Source organism: Syzygium oleosum, unplaced genomic scaffold (genome assembly GCF_021117445.2).
Source record: "Syzygium oleosum isolate NSW1041296 unplaced genomic scaffold, Sole_v2.1 Sole_v2.17, whole genome shotgun sequence".
In the NCBI taxonomy this organism is placed as follows: Eukaryota; Viridiplantae; Streptophyta; class Magnoliopsida; order Myrtales; family Myrtaceae; genus Syzygium; species Syzygium oleosum.
The window spans coordinates 4,328,292-4,346,254 of NW_026607501.1; the positions used below are offsets into that span (position 1 = coordinate 4,328,292).

Sequence of the window (17,963 nt, forward strand, 5' to 3'; positions counted from 1 at the left end):
TGGATTAATTGCTGAAGATATAAATAAGGGTTCTCTCTTTTTAAACTATTTTGCGTTAATTTCCAGGCATTTCTAGTTGCTCCCCAAGGCGTAACGGTCAAGGTTCGAAACTCTTCTTGCCTCCCCCCCTCTCTCTCTCTCTCTCTGCGACTGTGAGCTCCTCTAAAACCCTAACGAGCTTTCCCCCCCCGCGAAGAAGCTCGAGATCGTTTCCCGCTCTCTCCCTCCACCCTCGCCGGAGTTCGCCGCCCTCGAGCCCGCCGGCGATCATGTACGGCGGCGGTGAGTCCCTCGATCCCTTCGCCGCCGCCCGGAAACGGCGGCGCTCTGTTGGTTTTCTTGTGCGCTGCCGGCCTCGCGCGGCGCGCGCGCGCGTATCGGGACTAACGCGGTCTTTGCTCGCCGGAATTTGTTTCCTCCCTTGCAGATGAAGTGTCGGCGATAGTCATCGACCTGGGCTCGCACACCTGCAAGGCCGGTTACGCCGGCGAAGATGCTCCCAAGGCCGTTTTTCCCTCTGTGAGTTGCTCTTTTGTTAGGCGAATTGAATGTGCCGAGTTTAGGGGACGACAATGCAGCTGCTGCCGTGCCGGTGGTTCTTGGTTGCGTTGAAAAATTGTCCATATTTTAGCTCATTTATGCACCGATTGAGCTGTCAGCTGAACTGGGTTAGAGCCTGTGGAGTCTGCTTGTTTTGCCCCAGTGGGTTCTGCCCGAGTGCTTTATTCCATAATCTGTATTTTGTCTCTCTTGGGGGTTAAATACTGGGGGATGTCATTTATCTCCACTTGTATTAAGGCATTAAAGATTTGGGAGTTGTGAACATGGGTTGGTGTACCATTATGATTCATTTAACTTTTTTGTTGGTGAACGATGGTTGTGGTCAAGAGGATTTACAGAAATGTAATGCGTTTTCATTAGGTTGTGGGTTCAATTGATCAAATGGAAGTCGACGATGCTGCAAATACCGATACAAACTCTGGAGCAGCCATGGAGGCTAAGGGCAATGTCAAAACTCCTGATTCTGATAAAAATAAGGGAAAACGGAAATTGTATGTGGGATCTCAAGCTTTAGGATACCGCAGGGATCACATGGAGGTCAGCTACTGAGCATCTACTGTTATTCTGAATGTGGACGTGCGTGCCATCTAATTTCTTACCAAAGCAACAGCAATGTTGGTGATATGTGGTATCTTAATGCAGTTTCATTGTCCATTCCATTTTTGGTCAGGTCATATCGCCTTTCAAGGATGGAATTGTCGCGGATTGGGAAATTGTTGACAATATATGGGACCATGCTTTCAGGTAGTTTAAACTCGGCAGAGACACACTTTATTAGGGTTTATATGTGGCTTGCACCCTTGATCTAGACTTCGTGTTGAATAAACGAGTTAATCTTTTCCGGTAGTCTTAACCAGTTCCATTATCACAGTCATGACTTTGTTTCCGTAACTTTCATTTTTATCTTTCGGTCCTCTTTCGGCAAGAGCTGGAATTCCCCATCTGAGCCCTGATTACCTTTTAGGAAATGGTTAGTTTATGTGGGTATAGCATGTACACTATGAAAAACATAGTATGTCATGGGCATAACATGATCAGGAACCATGATATGTCAGGAGCATAACATGATCAGGGAGCTTAAGATCATGCCATGTATTGTCTACTGAGGTATTATTGAACTTGCGCTGTTTTCCTATGGGATTATATCCACTTTACGGGCTCTATATAAATGGATATCGGCTATCTGATCATGATCAGAAAATTCAGAGCTCAGCCAGGTGGGTATGATAGGGTCACGTTACAGGCATTCAGTAGTTTACCTCTAATGCCTTATCCTGCTATAAGTCCTCTGTTTCTTTTTCTTTTCAAGAAAGCTATTTCATTTTTCAGTCTAACACAGTTTTATTCTCTAGTATTTTAGATTTTTGACGTTTATTATGCCCGGTCCTTTTCTTTTGCAGGGAATGTCTTCTAATTGATCCGACAGAGCATCCAATGCTTCTTGCAGAACCATCTTCCAACCCTCAGCAACAACGAGAAAGGTAAGTCAATTGGTAGAGAATGTGAGGCTGATGCTACGTGCCAGACTGCCTTAACCAATATCTTGGTGCTCTTCATGACTTACCAAATGTATTGATGATTGAGTTCCATTTACATAATTGACAGGGCAGCTGAGCTTATGTTTGAAAAGTATAAAGTTCCTGCCTTGTTTTTGGCCAAGAATGCTGTATGCCCTTGCTCCTTCCTTTTCCTTTGCTGAACTTGTTATGAACATATTCTGTCCTTCAATTGTATGTCATGTCACATATGTGAGGTCCTCATTCAGTAAATGTTCATGCAGGTCCTCACTTCTTTTGCATCTGGGCGTGCCACTTCCTTAGTAGTTGATTGGTACAATGTTTGACCTTCAACTCTTGATCTTCTTCGGTTCTCTGTTGTTGCCTTATTCCTAATTGTTGGGTTCTCTTTTTTTTTTCTCCTCTAAATTGTGCAATTCGAACCTGTTGCCTATTGATTTGTGCTATTTTTGAAGTTTTTTGCATTACTCAATTTTACATGCAGAATTAGTGATATATCTATCTTGTCATTTTAGCCTGGATGGTCTGACTTACATCTTTTAGTGGCTTAGTCAGTTTTAGAGAACGTTTTCAGGGCTCTTTCTTTACAGAAAAATTTTCAAATTTTTATTTTCACTTGTATCATTTCTATCTAGTAATTTTAGCTTGGATGGTTTGACTTACATCTTTTAGTAGCTTAGTTGGTTTTAGAGAACATTTTCGGGGCTGTTTGTTTACAGAAATTTTTTGAAGTTTTACTTTCTCTTTCAGAGAAGGAAAATTATCATGGAAATGTGTTCCGGTGGGTTTTCGGTTTTCAACTGAACACAGAAGTGAATTTTTTCCTTGTTTTTTAACTAGAAGAGTGAAAACAGGTTTTAGTTGTTTTTACTTTTTCACCTCAAATCACAACGCAGCTTCTCTTCCATCCTTTTCTCTCATCTTCTTTTTTTCATCTTTTTCATCGACTATTCCACAGTTGTTTGTTTCAAGATAAAGCTTTAGTTGAAACTTTTACGGGAGCTTGAAGCTTCCATAAACCTGTAAAGCTTCAATCTATAAACCTGTAAGGCTTTCAAAAAATTTCAAGCTTCAAAAAGAAAAAAAAGAAAAGATGGTTAGGTTAGTTGAATCTGGAGTTGAAGCTGGAGCTTTCAAGATCCGAATGACGATGCCCAAGATCTTCTCTCTTCCCTTTTTGTCTGGTTCAATATTGAAGCTTTGCTTCAAAGAAGTTGTAGCTCTGTTGGAGCTTCAAGAATCTTCACCATGCTAAAATGGTGAAAGAAAATCCAAAGAAAAGTATTAAAAAATAGGAACTAGAAACCTGATTAGCAATAAATACTTCTATGAAATAAAAGAACGTTAAGAGTTTATTCATTATTATCTTTTATTTAATTGATCAAGAATATTTGCACATACTACAACTTTTTTTTTCGTGAAAATAACACCGCTAACTAAGTTTACACCAAACATGCTTTCAAGAAAGCAGAAAAATGAAAATGAAAACGAAAACTGAAAACTTTTTGGCATACCAAACAGGCCCTTCAGTTTTCATTTTCATTAAAAGTTTTTCTTTCTGCACAATTTGTACTTATTTTTTGTCTTTCATCTCAAAGTATGCTTTAAAATCAGTTAAGCGTTTTTCATAGAATTTGGATTCTAATTTCAGCTTGAAAACAAATACAAAAGCCATCTTGTTATTTTTTAGTTTTTACTAAACCCTTTTTCACCGCACAGAAGTACTGAAAGCGGGACAGGCTACTAAAACAATTTTTGACCAATTTTTTTGCTTATAGGAACTGTAACATTTTCAACCAAATGCACTCTACAAACAACTGCCATTTTGCTTTTTGTTCAAGTTCAATCCATTGAATTGCTAAATTGGTGGACTTGACTAAATATTAAACAAATAGAGTTGCTTGGTCTTAAAAATTGTTCTGGTCCTTTCTTTCCCATTTTATCATATGCTTCCAAGAAGTGTAAACATTCGTGGAGATCTTATTCAGTTTTCAACTCATCCAATGATGATAGGGAGCCTCACATAGGGATAGTGCGAGTGCGAAATATATCACCAATTGAAAGCTCACATGTCCTTAGATGGAAAAGCATGAGAAGGAAGTGTATATAATTGTACGTGATAACTTGCATTTTATAATTGTGACATAAAAAATTCATTATTGGAGAAATAGGGCTAATTTGACCTTTTGCTGGATTTTTAGATATTGTTAGTCCAACTTGTGTAGTTGAGAGTTTGAAGTAAAAAATGTCATGGACAAATGCACAATTCTCCAGTGCAACTAGCCTATAAAAGAAGTCACATGATATGCTCATATGTCGAGCCAAGCATGCGAAATGATGGGCCAGTCTATTGGGCGGTCGAGCTACTAGGAGTCTAGTCATAAGCCATGGTTTTGTGTGATGAAGAGATGCCTTTAGAGTAATCTGTAATTTTTTCTTCTATATATTGCATTGATGTACCTCTTCGTTACTAGATTAAATATTCCTTCTACTGCTTGCACTGATTCATGTCAATGTAAAACTGAAACTTTCAGTGGTGGAGGATCAACTACAGTAGCTCCAGTACATGATGGTTATGTTCTTCAAAAGGTGCTGTCCTTTTCTAGCCTTTTCAAATTGTCATTTGTCGAACGACTCAATATTGGATTTCTGTTCAACTCTTTCATGCCAAATTGCTAAAATTCCCTTTCTTCAGTTTTGGCTACTTCATTCCCTTCTTTGTGTAGCATAGAGGTATATGATTCTCGAGATTAGACCGGAGCATTTGCTCTTTCCCCTAATATTATCAACACAGACAAGTGTAAAATAAATGGTTGTTTCCCTGTGCAATAGTGTTTCTGTCGTGATAAGATGATATATGCTACCTTCGTGGAGGGTTTCGTCAATGTGCTGCACTACTCGAAGTTGTTTAGTTTATCTTTCTGAAAGCTTCCGCTGGGTTGTGTTTGGTACTTTTTGCTTATACAATATTCACGCAATGATAGGCTGTGGCGACTTCACCTATTGGAGGAGATTTTCTAACTGATTGCTTGCTGAAGAGCTTGGAAAGCAAAGGTGTCAAGGTAAATATTCTCTTCTGGAATTTCATGTTGTGCTTGCCCTCCACATTTGATTTCTTAGTTCCTAGTAGGTCAAGCATTTCATTTTGTGCTTTGCAGATAAAACCTAGATATTCGTTTAAAAGAAAGGAAGTACGTCCGGGAGAGTTTCAGGTTGTTTCTTGCTCATTGGCATTTTTCATCTACTTTGGGATTTAGTATTTTTGGTTGCATGTCTATTTCCTAATTTAGCCCTGTCTTGAAAAATGTTTTCTTAACTCCTTGGTGTTGGTTTAGTAGTTAAGGAGCGGACATTTGTGTGTAGAGGCACACAGCATAGTTCAATTCCTCGAACCACCCAAGTGCAAACGATCTCATGTTTGGTACATACCCAAGCTTCGGCTTGAGTCTTACCTGGTCCATGAGATTAATGAGATTTTTCATTAGCCTGGAATTCCAGATTTCCAAAAATATTAACAAAAAAATTTCTTCATGCGTTTACCTTTTCTTGCCCCCATAAGTATGTGTTTTGAGCCTTTGAGATCAATCCTCAAGGCTATGTATTTATCAAACTAAAGGCACAAGTGGAGTTGCTCATGTTATCATTTTCTTGTTTTGTTCATTCTGTAGCCATTTGATATTGATTTTCCAAGCACAACAGAAAGCTACAGACTATATTCCCAGGTCTGTCATATTCTATAAATAATTTCTAGTTCAGATGCCACATGCTCCATATGGCTGCTAATTTTTCTCCTATGACAGAGGGTAATTGCTAGTGATATCAAGGATTCTGTATGCCGTGCTCCAGATAGTCCCTATGATGGTACTCAATCTTTGGCTTTGGTTTTAGTAGTGGCACACCTTTTGTCTCTTTGTAATGGTTCTTTACCCTCAAAGTGAAGATTATCCTCTTTGTGTTCTCTTTACTCATCCAACTGATAATTCTCGGCGGTTCATATGTATATATACTGTTTGTATCCGATGCATGTGTACAGCAATTATTCCTCTGCGTGTTATTTAGTAAGCCCACTTTGATGACTGGCCATGCGCTGCTTTTTGTCCAAGCTGCGTTCTCTCAGCCCTATGAAGATTGTATTGATATAATCTGCAGCTTTAGGAATTCTCAAAAGCTAACTCAGATACATCTGCTAGTTATTTGATATGATTGATATAATAGTTTTTGTTGGCAGAAAGTGCGTATGGGAATATTGTTTTCATATGAAATCTCAAATCTTGACTGAGATACATCTGCTGGCAATTCGATATGTTTGATAAAATTGGTTTTCTTTTGGCAGAAAGTGCATATGCAAATATTCCAATGACCCCATATGAGCTACCTGATGGCCAGTGAGTCTCTTAAATTCTCTGCTCAACAAGTTATTGCTTATAAGGTCCTAATTTGGGCCATCTCTTAGAATTGGTTCTGTCTAGCGTATTTTAAATTCTCTCACCTTTTCAAGATCATTGTATGCTAAATAGAGCACTATAGCTCAGAAGTTCCTCGTAGCTGCGGCTTAATAGGAAAAGGCTTTATTGTGATGCTTTATTTGTGGTCATTTTTGGTGATGTTGTGGTGCTATAACTGTTCAGAATCACTCATTTCACTTCAGTCTTGCATTGTTCTTCTGCATAATGCAGGACAATTGAAATTGGGGCTGACAGATTTAAGATTCCTGATGTTCTGTTCAATCCATCCCTAGCTCAGGTAGGTAGCCACTAGCCAGTTGACTCGGATGCAAATTTTGCATGTTTCCTTTTTTTACCCTTCAAAATGCTTGCTTGAGTCTTGTTTGATAATTTATTATGACCGTAATATATACGATTCCTTAACAACGATTGACTGGGTTGCTGATGGTTCTACCTTATAAGAAAGGTGCACTATGCTTTACTTGGCAACAAGGAAAAAGTGTGGAAAGGAAAATAGGGAAAGAAAACATGTAGATTCTAGTGTTTGGGAGGCATAGGGAAAATTGAGGTAGAGATTTTTGTGGGCAAAAGAATTCTCCCAGGCCCACATTTCTAGGCCATTTTATTGGGTGGAGAAAACACTTGGAATTGGCCATTTAGTTTACCCAAACAAAAGAATTGTATTTCTCCTCATCTTCTGCACCTTTGCTTGTTATCCTTTCCGAACAAAATTATTCTCTTTGCCTCCATTTTCAATATAACGACTTTCTTCCCCTCTTAGAAAATTTTCTGTTCTACAATATTCCTGCTTTTGCCAATTGGAGAATTCTGTGTGGTTTTAGGTCTCTGTACTAATAATCTTTGTCAATTCATCTATGTCGTTAGTCATCTGCCCAGCTTTTTACCTTAGTGAGTTCTGTATGGAGGCAATTTCTTTGTTATGAGATTTTTTGGAACTTTTTATGAGAAATCTCATCTCTTGCCTCCTTTCATATATTTGCTGTCTGACTACCTCTTTAAACTATGGGTTTTCAGATTGTCATTACTTCCTGAAAGTAGACAACTCTTTGGGATTTAATTTCCCAAAGAGTATGTTCATTCAGCTTTGTTCTCTGTAGAAGATTGTAATAGTTAGCACAATTGTGAAGCCTCGGCTATTTGGATATGCTTTTGTATCATGGACCCCATGGTTGATTGAGTCTTTTAAGTTTCGTTTTAGGTAGAATTAGGCATTGTATACTCGTGAATGTCCATGCCATATTTACCTGATGATATCTTTGAAATTGTATTGTGCATCTGTATATCCGTGTCACTGATTGTTGAACCTTTATGGGTAGAAAATGGGTCGGTATTCTTCCGCATCAGTTTTTTCAGAAATGCTTTTTCTTTGGCATGCCTTTACGTATTTAGGATTTTAACTTTGTACGCGAAAAACAGACAATTCCCGGCATGGAGAGTTTCTCAGAGTTTGCTACTTCTGTTCGTGGATTATCCCAGATGGTGATTTCCTTTTCCTTCACCCTTTGTCTAGATTGCACTTTTTTAGTCTTCGAAACTTCTCTTGCTAAATCATCCTATTTTTGCAGGTTATTGAGAGTATTAACAAGTGTGACGTTGACATCCGAAGAGAACTTTTTAGTAGTATTCTGGTAAAATGTTAATCAACTCATGTTTACCGAAGCTCGAATCCTCTAATTTTAGTTTTGATATGCTAAGAATTCTTTATTGAGTCCCTCAACATGCTTAGGAGAGATGCCAGTCTATATAATGGAAGTATTCTTTGTGGTTGTATTTTGTAAAATGGGAGCAGTTTTGGCAGCTCTTTATTTTTAAAAATGTGTTGAAATAGGGACTCTGCCATGTGCATGCAAGGCGTGCAACAGTAATACTATGCAGAGCAATGTGATGGCCATTATATGTAGACCAATGTTCAACCGTTTATAAATTCTTGAAATGAGGTTGATTTTTTCATTTGTCTCTTTAAAGCTTGCGGGTGGCACTGCATCGATGCAGCAGTTGAAGGAACGTCTTGAGAAAGACTTGCTAGAGGTATATTTTGCTTAAGTAAATGCATACTAAAGTTCTTAATTTGTGTTGGGGGCACGGATCTCTATCATGTATTACTTATCTCTAGTATGAAATACAACTTTGGAGTTCTATGACTCCGTGTAGCTTTTATTTTTTCAGTGCATGTGTTTCTATTCTAATTCATTGTTTGTAGTAGTTGATAGATTTGTGAGCTCTCAATTCCCTAAGTTAATACTGGATTTGTCCTGTTGAATAAGATTATTGAGCTTTGTAATTCGATAGAGTTTCTCAATGTGCAGGAATCCCCTCAAGCTGCCAGAGTAAAAGTATTGGCCAGTGGGAATACAACTGAAAGAAGATTCAGGTAGTTTGGACTTTCCCTAAAATTCTTCTCTCAGACCTATTTCATATCACCCTTGCACAGTGCTACGATAGGAAGGATATAATATCTGAGCGAGAAAATAATATTTAAAAGGGATGGAACAATATAATCTTAGGAATCGAAAGCGCTCTAGAAAGAGTGGCTTTAGTTGTCACAGAAGCTAAAATGTCAACAATCTTCTTATAGGTCACATGCTGCAATTGAACTCCCATCGTCTCCTTGCAGTTGCCCAGTTCCCTAGACAATTATTTTATGGTGTTGTTGAATGATTTATGCCTATTGCTCTCTTAATGCCAAGTATGTGGTGTGCAGTGTTTGGATAGGAGGAAGTATATTGGCATCTCTTGGATCATTTCAGCAGATGTGGTTCTCAAAGACTGAGTAAGTTTTGGATTTAAGGTTTTAGTTTTCACCTATAGCAGTGAAGTTGCTATTTTTCGATTGATGTATTTTGGATAACAATCAGGGAAAATTTCCAGCTTTAGTGGCTCTTGTTTGAGTTTTCATGAAGCTAAAAACTCTTTGGCATTGCATATTTAGTTTGTTCTCTACAGAGCACTAAATTGTGTATTCAATTCCAGGTACGAGGAACACGGCGCTTCATATGTTCAGAGAAAATGCCCGTGATTTGACGCCACTCCTGGTGCTTCTACAATGTCTAGTGTCGATTATCAGTATGATCTCCTGAATTCCTCGTCGGAGTGGAACAAAGATGCTTGTCAGACTGAATCCAACTAGGGTTATGTTGGGGGTACTCAGATTGGAAGTCGCATTGTGGCCAATTTGATAGGTTTGGAATTAATCCGTCATAGCGTCTCGTCTATAGCTCGAAATGGCTAGGTTGTGGGGACTAATCTCATCTTTGCTCTTATGGCTCAATTGAGGGTACACTTGAGTATTGGAATCCCAAGTTGCAGTTGCTATGTACTTTGTAGGAAATTCAGCAGAGACTTCAACTAATTCACGCTCTCGGAGTCGTAAATGTCGTTCGTTACTTCAATGCTGCTACTCAAGAATGGACTAGCATGGCGTCATACTGATCCGTCTTCCAATTTCGATGGCATCCCGTTGTCTCAGCATGATCCAAAACGATGATGTAACGATCCGAGCCATCATATGCGGGCGCCGCAAGAACCAACCGCTTGATCGGCGATGGTTTAGGTGGTTGCAAGAATTTCGCAATCCCGGAAGTGCTGTTACGAAGGATCAGGATTCGAGTGAAGAAACTAAGACCAATTGACTCTTTGTCACGGCCATGAGAATCCGTCCAAACTCCGCAAAGATTTGAACCATCTTTCTTTATCGGTAAACGACATGAAGTGAAGAGGCTTCCACGCCTTACGCAACATCGCATGTTTAGAACGTGAGTGAGCGACATCTTAGCACGGCAAGCACGAGCGCCGCTTCCGTACTCGCTTTCTACGCGATTCATCGCCCCCTCTCACTTGAGTGGCTCCGCTCACGCGCAATCCACGTTCCCTTTCAATCGCCGCTGTCCGCCTAACCTCGCCCCCCACCTTGGCCCGCCGCGATTAGCCGTCTTCTTGGAAGTTATCTTATGTTGACGGGTGTATCACGTGCTAGTGCCGATGTGGTGTTATGAATCTCATTCAATTTCTGCTGTATATTATATGCTCTCCCCGTTGATATTTTATTAATCCGTTTCATCAATATATAAGTTTTTTGTATAAGGTGTCTTTGTTTCGGAAAAAAATATTATGATAAAAGAAAATACTTTTTTTTTATAAAAATCGTTTTCAAAAAAAAAAAGTTTGCCCCTTTTCAAATTAGGGAATTCATTTTCCCCATAAATAATTTTCAGCTGACTGGCCATTTTCAACAAGCCAAACCCATACAAAGTCCGGAAAATTAATCTGCAGAAATTTTTTTATTCAAACAAACAAACCACTTATTTTTGCTGAAATTAAATGATTTAAAAATTATTTTTCTTAAAAATGATCGTTTGTGTCGCTTAAAAAATAATAAACGGAAAATGTTTTTATTGTGCATAAAAATATTTATACATGAACTAGTATAGATAATTAACTCGAGACATCATTTCTAAAAACAATATTTTTCGCATTTTCATCAGCCTTCGCGCTTTCCACGCTTTTTATCATTTTATTTCATATCTAAAAGATCTGGGGCTTTGACCAACAAAAAAAGATCTGGGGCAAGTCGTGTCATCTTCTTGAGCCGAGTGGGGGTGGGGTCAGGAGCTCGGGACACGACCCAGACGAGGGTCCAATCACAGGCGCCCACGTGGGGGTCGAGCCCCCGAGGCGAGGCGAGGGAAGAGAAGCCGCACCGACTCGCGATCGTTCCGCGGCAGGAATCGACGTTGCAAAATCCTTCAAATATTATAGAGGAGAATCATCATCATCATCTGCTTCTCAGTTCCCCCCCGCGGCAAAGCCGTTCGGATTCTCGCCGGAATCTCCCGTCGGAACCCCAGAACCGAACCGAATCTCGCGCGGCTCCGTCCGTACGATGATGCCTCCTCGAGAGATCGTCCGGCCTTGATTTCCGCGATCGGTCGCTGAGGAGCCCGTCGCCTCGTTGGCTCCCGAAGATGCAGCGGTTCGTCGACGGCGTCCTCGCCGTGTCCAAAGAGTGAGTTGGCCCATTTGCGAGCTTGCCGACCTCCCTCTGTGGGTTTTCGTTTTCTTGATCGGAACGGTATGAAGTCTTGGGTGGGTGAGCGTATGTTCTCGTCGGAGAAGACCCTGCGCTTTTTGTTGGCGAATTGATCGCGGATTCGTATTCGTGGTCTGGGTTTTTAAAGAATCGTTTTCCCGTCGGATTCTTGGTTCTAGCTGAGTGTCTTGTTTAGCTGCATGTGTGTGGAGCGACGTTAGATATTGCCGTTTATATGTTGATGAGCTCGCTAATGAATTTGTTTCTTTGGAAGGGGGGGGTGGGGGGGTTGGTTCTGATGATTCTGATTGTCTGCTGAAGTTACCTTTGTGCCTTTCTTTTGAGCAATGCTACTGTCTGACGTGCATATTCCTTCTTCTTTTTGATTTGCCCGGGTGTTCGGAGTCCTCCTTTTGCGGCTGATGATTGATTTGGTTGAAAAATCTTGAATAATGCCATGTTCATTTAAAAGCTAGTTAGAGAAAGGGTTGATACTCCTTGTGATTAAAGTTTAAAAGAGAAAAAAAGAAACTGAAAAGAGAACGAATTAGATTTGGAAGAGTTGAGTATCCTTTGTTTGACTTTGGGCCTTTATTGTTTGTGACCTTGAGATGCTGCCATTTCGATTTTAGTGTCCATTAGCATCTTTTAGAATTGGCTAACTCCTCTTACTTTTAAGAACTCTGACATTAAGTTGATGACGAACTCTTTGGTATATGGAGCACTTGCTGAATCAATTGATGGGCACGTTTGTTGGTTGCACTGCAGGTCGGTTAAGACTATCACCTATGAATCCTTGAACAACATCGTGAGGCTCGTGAATGGAGTGTCAGCACTTCTGTTGACCTTTTTACCTGGAAAAGCTAACATCCTAGAAGGTATGAATGGATGGGAGCTCAGGCCAACTTTCAGTGGACCTCGATTGCCCCGGTGGATGGAACAGTGAGTTTTCTCCTTTGTGTACCATTAAATGATTCATTAATTCTGATAAAGCGAGAACTTTTTCCATAATAGATAGAAAATGGATGTAGAATTTACTTGTACACACGGCCTTGTGGAGCATTTTCCTCTATTATATCTTGAAAAGCAGTGGGAAGTTTGAACTATACTTCTGACAGTAGTACAGGGAAAGACAGCCAAATGAGTTGTATATAGAACTGAAGTGCTCTTATTATTTTCCCTTTTGAGAGTCTGAATCTTTGGCTGTTGGGCTTGCTCATTCATCCAGTTAATAATGACCGGGAACCTTTTGTGGTCACGAAGGTCGAAACAATACCGTTTACTTTTCCTTTTTCTCTGTGAAAAGAACACATGTGGTAATTGATATAGTTCTTGTAATAATTACATGAACGAACGAACAACTCTTGATACGCTTTCATCTTTGATGATTCACACATGAGATCCTTGTATTCTTTATTTGCAATTTTTAAAAATGCATATGGGTTTTTTTGACGGGTGTCCTCAAGGCACTTGTTAGACAAACAAATAGAAAGACTTCCAATTTTAGAAGACTAATTCTTCTGATGATGCATGTAATCAATACCTTGGAAATTGAAATTATCCTTGTATGTCATGCTTGAAAAATGCCCTAAAGGCACTCGTCGACAAAACTGTGTACATATGTATCTTGTTTGCTTTACTCCATCGCTGTCCTGTCTTTTTAGCTGTCATTCTACATGATTGTCATGATGCTTTAAATTAGTTCGCTGAAAATTTTACATGTTTCGTGAAAAGAGTGCAGGACAATGTTTTAATGGATTCAAGTTGTCAATAGAGATGTTGAAATAAACAAAACCATTCTTAATCGAACATCTATAACTGTATGCCATCTTTTCATGTTTGTGCTTCAGAGTTAGTTACTTGTACATTGGTTTGAGAAAGTGAGTTGACAAACTGGTTAGAATTAGGGTATTTGTCCTAGAAAAACTACTTTGTCATTGCAAATGTGATATTCATGTTTTTTGTCTGAAAGCCAAATGATTGAATCCTGTGAAAATTATTTTTATCACCCCCAATGGAGTACACTACATATATTTTGACAAACTTACTTTCTGTTGACAAACTGGTTACAATACATACACGTATACCTGCATGCTCGTTTATACTTAGTAAAGAAAAACGTCCTTCTCCAACTCCTGCGGCTTTGACATGCGGCGGGTTGGTTGCTTGCCAAGTGTCCTCGGTTTTCATCCACTTTTTCAACACATTTTGACCTTCATTTTCAACACATGTACCAACATAATCATGTAATTCTATGTGTATTGCATTTCGGTGATTTATGTTTGTTGTCTGCTACGGCCATCAAATATTTCGCACGTGTCTACAACTGATATCTGTTATGACCATAAATTATCAGAGTTTAAAAATAAAACATTGTAATAAGTGTAATTGTCACCGGATAGAGTAAAAAGACTTCAATTTAAAAAGATTTGTCTATGGTTGGATAAAAATGAATAATAATCGGTGTTTGGTCATATTGACAGACTGGTTAGAATTAGCTTAATTTGTCCCAGAGAAATTACTTTGCCATTGCAAGTGTAACATCTAAGATTCTGACCTGAAACTGCAAAAAAAAGAAAAAAACAAATGCAATGGGGTAGACCTCTGTATTACTATTTCTTTAACCCTAAGGAGATTACTATAGGGATTTGACTTCTTCACTTTGTATTGCAGTGGTGTGTCTTCTTTCAATCAGTTCGTCCACAATCTCTCGGTTGATCCGGACGCATTTTCAAGCTCAGACTACTCTTCTGGGGAAGAAGATATTAATGAATATTCATGTCCTTCGCCATTATCTCAAAGCTCCCGATTCTCCAGGGCAAGCTCCTTCTCCAGACACGAAAGACATGGAAAGGGTTGGATGAACAGCATATTTTCTCTGATTTTGTTCCCTGTCAAATTGTTGCTGGCAATACTAGCTCGTCTACTCTTCTTCCCCTTCTATAGGAAAGTGAGGGCATCCCCATCTGAAAGACAGAAGCCTTCAAGTTCTATTTCCTTAAAGAGGGTTCAAACTCTTAAAGATTATGTTTTTCAGCGTACTACTGATCGGAGACGTGGAGTAATTGAGGTAGAGCAACGGCTAGTAATTACCATATGTTGGCAGATGATCTTGGCTTAGGGACTCATCTTTTTTTCCCTTGCTTATTGGATTTATTGTTTTTATAGGATCTTCACCTAGCAATGGAGATCTTCATAGAAGCCATATTTGATATAGTTCACAAGGCTGCGCACTGCTTGCTTTCACCAGCTGAAGTTAGTAAAATGCTATATGGATGGATTTTCTCGCACAATACGGTCAATCATAACAATGATGTAGTTTCAGAATCCTCGGTGACCACTGCAACACTGGGAGAGAATGATCCTGCTCTGTCAGAAAGTAAAACTTCTTTTCATCATTCTCTTAATACAGACACTCGGACATGTCAGGATGTGATAACTGAGCTTGGGTAAGAGCTATGTACTCCATTGATCCCACATTGATTTTAGTTCTTAGAGACTCTTAACTTTTCTTACCTTTACCTTTAAACCTATTTCAGGTATCCATATGAAGCGATTAATGTCATCACCGCCGATGGCTATATTCTCCTTTTGGAGAGAATACCTCGGTATCTTTCAGTCTTGTTTTAAATTTTCTCTTAAGACTTATCCCTTTTCCATGTTGGCTTAGTGTCTAATTTTGTTGCAGACGAGATGCAAGAAAGGCCGTTTACTTGCAGCATGGCATTCTGGATTCATCAATGGGGTGAGTTTATATTCTTATACATTCTGTGCCGTCTCACTAGCTTCTTCCTTTTTCGAATAGTAAATGTAGTTGTTTGATGAGTTTGTTTGTCAAAATTCAGTGCTTCTCTTTTGTTTTTTTACCATTTCCCAATTTTTTAGAATTTTGGCAATTAGTGTATGGTGATATGCAAATTTATTACACTATGAGAGCGATAGAAAGATTAAGCTCTCTAGAGAAATATGCATGGCAATATCAGATGAAAATAAGTTAAACAAAAAAAAATATTCAAACAAGTATGAGTTGACATATCTTTTCTTTGAAATGGTAGTATTCGAGTTAACTATTCTAGAGGTATGCATTTAGTATTACCAGCAACAAGATAAACATAATATTTTATGAAGATGATTTCACCAAATAAATGGACTTATATGATTCAAGTTTTCTGCCTTATAAGTTTGCTGATGCTATATCTTAGTTGAGATGCATATGCATTAATTTCTTCTTCTTCTTCTTCTTCTTTTTTGTCCAGTTGGGTTTCAAATGGAGTGGTGGGTTCTCCAGCTTTTGCGGCATATGATCAAGGTCCGTTTTAACTGGAGAATGAGCAAGCGGCCATCAGTGCTGTTCCTGAAGCTGACTTTTTTTATCTTATTATTTTCTTCCAGGTTTTGATGTTTTCCTTGGGAATTTTCGAGGACTGGTATCTAGGGAACACGTGAACAAGAGCATCTCCTCTCGACAGTTAGTTGATTGTACATTTTATTCCACTTTTTGCATTTTGAGTACTGAATTTTGGGATTTTTAGCATGGAATTTACAATTCTACTTTCTTCAATTAATGCAGGTATTGGCAGTACTCCATTAATGAGCATGGGACTCACGATATTCCTGCAATGATAAACAAGATTCATGAGGTTAAAACATCGGAGTTGAAGCTTAGCCAACCTGATGGTGAGGAAGAATCAAATGAAGATCAGCCATATAAACTTTGTGCTATCTGTCATAGCTTGGGAGGAGCTGCTATGCTGATGTACCTTATTACCAGTCAAATTGAAGAGAAGCCCCGTAGGCTCTCAAGATTGATTTTACTGTCCCCTGGTGGCTTTCACGGCGACTCTAACTTAGCATTTACTCTAGTGGAGAATTTATTGCTCGTATTAGCTCCTATATTGGCCCCTTTGGTGCCTGCATTCTACATACCAACCAGATTCTTCCGATTGATGCTGAATAAGTTGGCGCGGGACTTCATTAACTACCCTGCTGTCGGAGGGCTTGTTCAAACACTAATGAGTTACGTCGTCGGTGGGGATAGCTCAAACTGGGTCGGGGTGTTGGGGTTACCACATTACAACATGAATGATATGCCCGGCTTGTCATTTCGTGTAGCTCTTCACCTGGCACAACTGAAGCGGAGCGGAAAGTTCAAGATGTATGATTACGGTAGTGCATCTGCCAACAAGGAGGCCTACGGATCTATGGAGCCATTGGATTTGGGCGAACACTATGGGCTTATCGATATACCCGTTGATCTGGTCGCGGGAAGGAAGGACAAGGTAATTCGGCCATCCATGGTCAGGAACCACTACAGAAAAATGAAGGAATCTCGCGTGGACGTGTCATACAGCGAATTTGAGTATGCTCACTTGGACTTTACTTTCTCACACCGTGAAGAGCTGTTGGCGTACGTCATGTCGCACTTGCTGCTCGTTGTGCCCGGGCAAAAGCATCAACTGAGCCAAAAGGCCATGAAGTTGAAGAGGAAAGGACAGGTCAGTTCTTAATGGTGGAGAAAACCCCGAGCCCTCAAAACCGGGATCGGGGACTTCACATGTTGTATCTTTAATGTGCCGGTTTTTTGTCGCACACAATTATAGTATAGCGATATGTCCCAGTTTGTACAGCTAGTGTAAGCTATAGAGGATATAGACAGTCCATGTCTTGACAAGCTTCCTATCAAATTTTTTTGTCGAGGGAGGTAGGATAAAGCTGTTATAGGTTGTATGCACACGCTGGAGTCGTTATTTATTGACGGTCTATTAGACTATACGGTTTGTTGTTTCTAAAATTTCTTCACAGTATGTCATTGAAAGCTTCATCTGAAGGCTCTATACCGTCTTAAATGTGGTGTTCTTATGAGGGAAAATGACAAATAGTCCCTGAACTTTGGCCCAATATGCATTTTGGTCCGTGAACTTTTAATTTGTTTAATGTAGTCCCTAAACTTTAATCTAATGTGCAATGTGGTCCATGAACTTTTAATTTGTTCAATGTCATCCCTGAACTTTTGGTACATGTTCAATTCAGTCCCTGAACTATATGAAAATGGTCAATGCAGTCCTTTCCATTAATTCAAGTTCAGGGACTACATTGAACATTTTCATATAGTTCGGGGACTAAATTGAACATGTACCAAAAGCTCAGGGATGACATTGAACAAATTAAAAGTTCAGGGACCACATTGAATATTAGCTTAAAGTTCAGGGACTACATTGAACAAATTAAAAGTTCAGGGATCAAATTGCTCATTGGGCCAAAGTTCAGGGACTGTTTGTGTCATTATCCCTTCTTATGAAAATCGAACGTGGTGTCCACAAGCACCCCGTGTCCGTGTGTAGCATGTGTTCTATATCGCTCAAGTTTTCTATTTCTAGGAACCCACTGCCTGTG

The 17,963-nt window shown here is 39.4% G+C and overlaps 2 protein-coding genes across 5 annotated transcripts; both read left to right on the forward strand.

Annotated features, from left to right (window-relative positions):
- The first annotated feature begins 96 nt into the window (after positions 1-96).
- Positions 97-9,893, forward strand: LOC115676647 (actin-related protein 4-like). 2 transcript variants are annotated; one of them, XM_030599587.2, is made up of 20 exons: positions 97-282; positions 428-519; positions 922-1,098; positions 1,232-1,305; positions 1,962-2,042; positions 2,167-2,227; positions 2,342-2,391; positions 4,613-4,667; positions 5,063-5,140; positions 5,237-5,290; positions 5,747-5,800; positions 5,879-5,939; positions 6,412-6,463; positions 6,755-6,821; positions 7,961-8,023; positions 8,110-8,172; positions 8,510-8,572; positions 8,851-8,915; positions 9,246-9,314; positions 9,515-9,893. In XM_030599587.2, the coding sequence occupies exons 1-20, from the start codon at positions 270-272 to the stop codon at positions 9,558-9,560; spliced, it is 1,338 nt and encodes a 445-aa protein (XP_030455447.2). In that variant the 5' UTR covers positions 97-269; the 3' UTR covers positions 9,561-9,893. The 2 variants fall into 2 exon arrangements, with proteins under 2 accessions (XP_030455447.2, XP_056175367.1); XM_056319392.1 differs by lacking the exons at positions 97-282; positions 428-519 and adding an exon at positions 558-668.
- A 1,416-nt stretch (positions 9,894-11,309) lies between these two features.
- LOC115676704 (uncharacterized) lies at positions 11,310-17,340 on the forward strand. Of its 3 annotated transcripts, none has more exons than XM_056319389.1 (9): positions 11,310-11,546; positions 12,339-12,512; positions 14,244-14,640; positions 14,739-15,019; positions 15,110-15,178; positions 15,259-15,315; positions 15,827-15,879; positions 15,963-16,038; positions 16,141-17,340. In XM_056319389.1, exons 1-9 carry the CDS (start codon positions 11,506-11,508, stop codon positions 17,075-17,077), a joined length of 2,085 nt encoding a protein of 694 aa, XP_056175364.1. In that variant the 5' UTR covers positions 11,310-11,505; the 3' UTR covers positions 17,078-17,340. The 3 variants fall into 3 exon arrangements, with proteins under 3 accessions (XP_056175364.1, XP_056175365.1, XP_056175366.1); XM_056319391.1 differs by lacking the exon at positions 11,310-11,546 and adding an exon at positions 11,594-11,612; XM_056319390.1 differs by lacking the exon at positions 15,110-15,178.
- Positions 17,341-17,963: the final 623 nt, after the last annotated feature.

Coding starts and splice junctions, on each gene's coding strand:
- LOC115676704 (XM_056319389.1), top strand. CDS start 11,506: ATGCAGCGGTTCGTCGACGGCGTCCTCGCCGTGTCCAAAGA. Junction 11,547..12,338: donor GTCCTCGCCGTGTCCAAAGA/GTGAGTTGGCCC, acceptor GTTGCACTGCAG/GTCGGTTAAGACTATCACCT. Junction 15,316..15,826: donor ATTCTGGATTCATCAATGGG/GTGAGTTTATAT, acceptor TTTTTTGTCCAG/TTGGGTTTCAAATGGAGTGG.
- LOC115676647 (XM_030599587.2), top strand. Junction 8,173..8,509: donor AACTTTTTAGTAGTATTCTG/GTAAAATGTTAA, acceptor GTCTCTTTAAAG/CTTGCGGGTGGCACTGCATC. Junction 8,573..8,850: donor TTGAGAAAGACTTGCTAGAG/GTATATTTTGCT, acceptor CTCAATGTGCAG/GAATCCCCTCAAGCTGCCAG.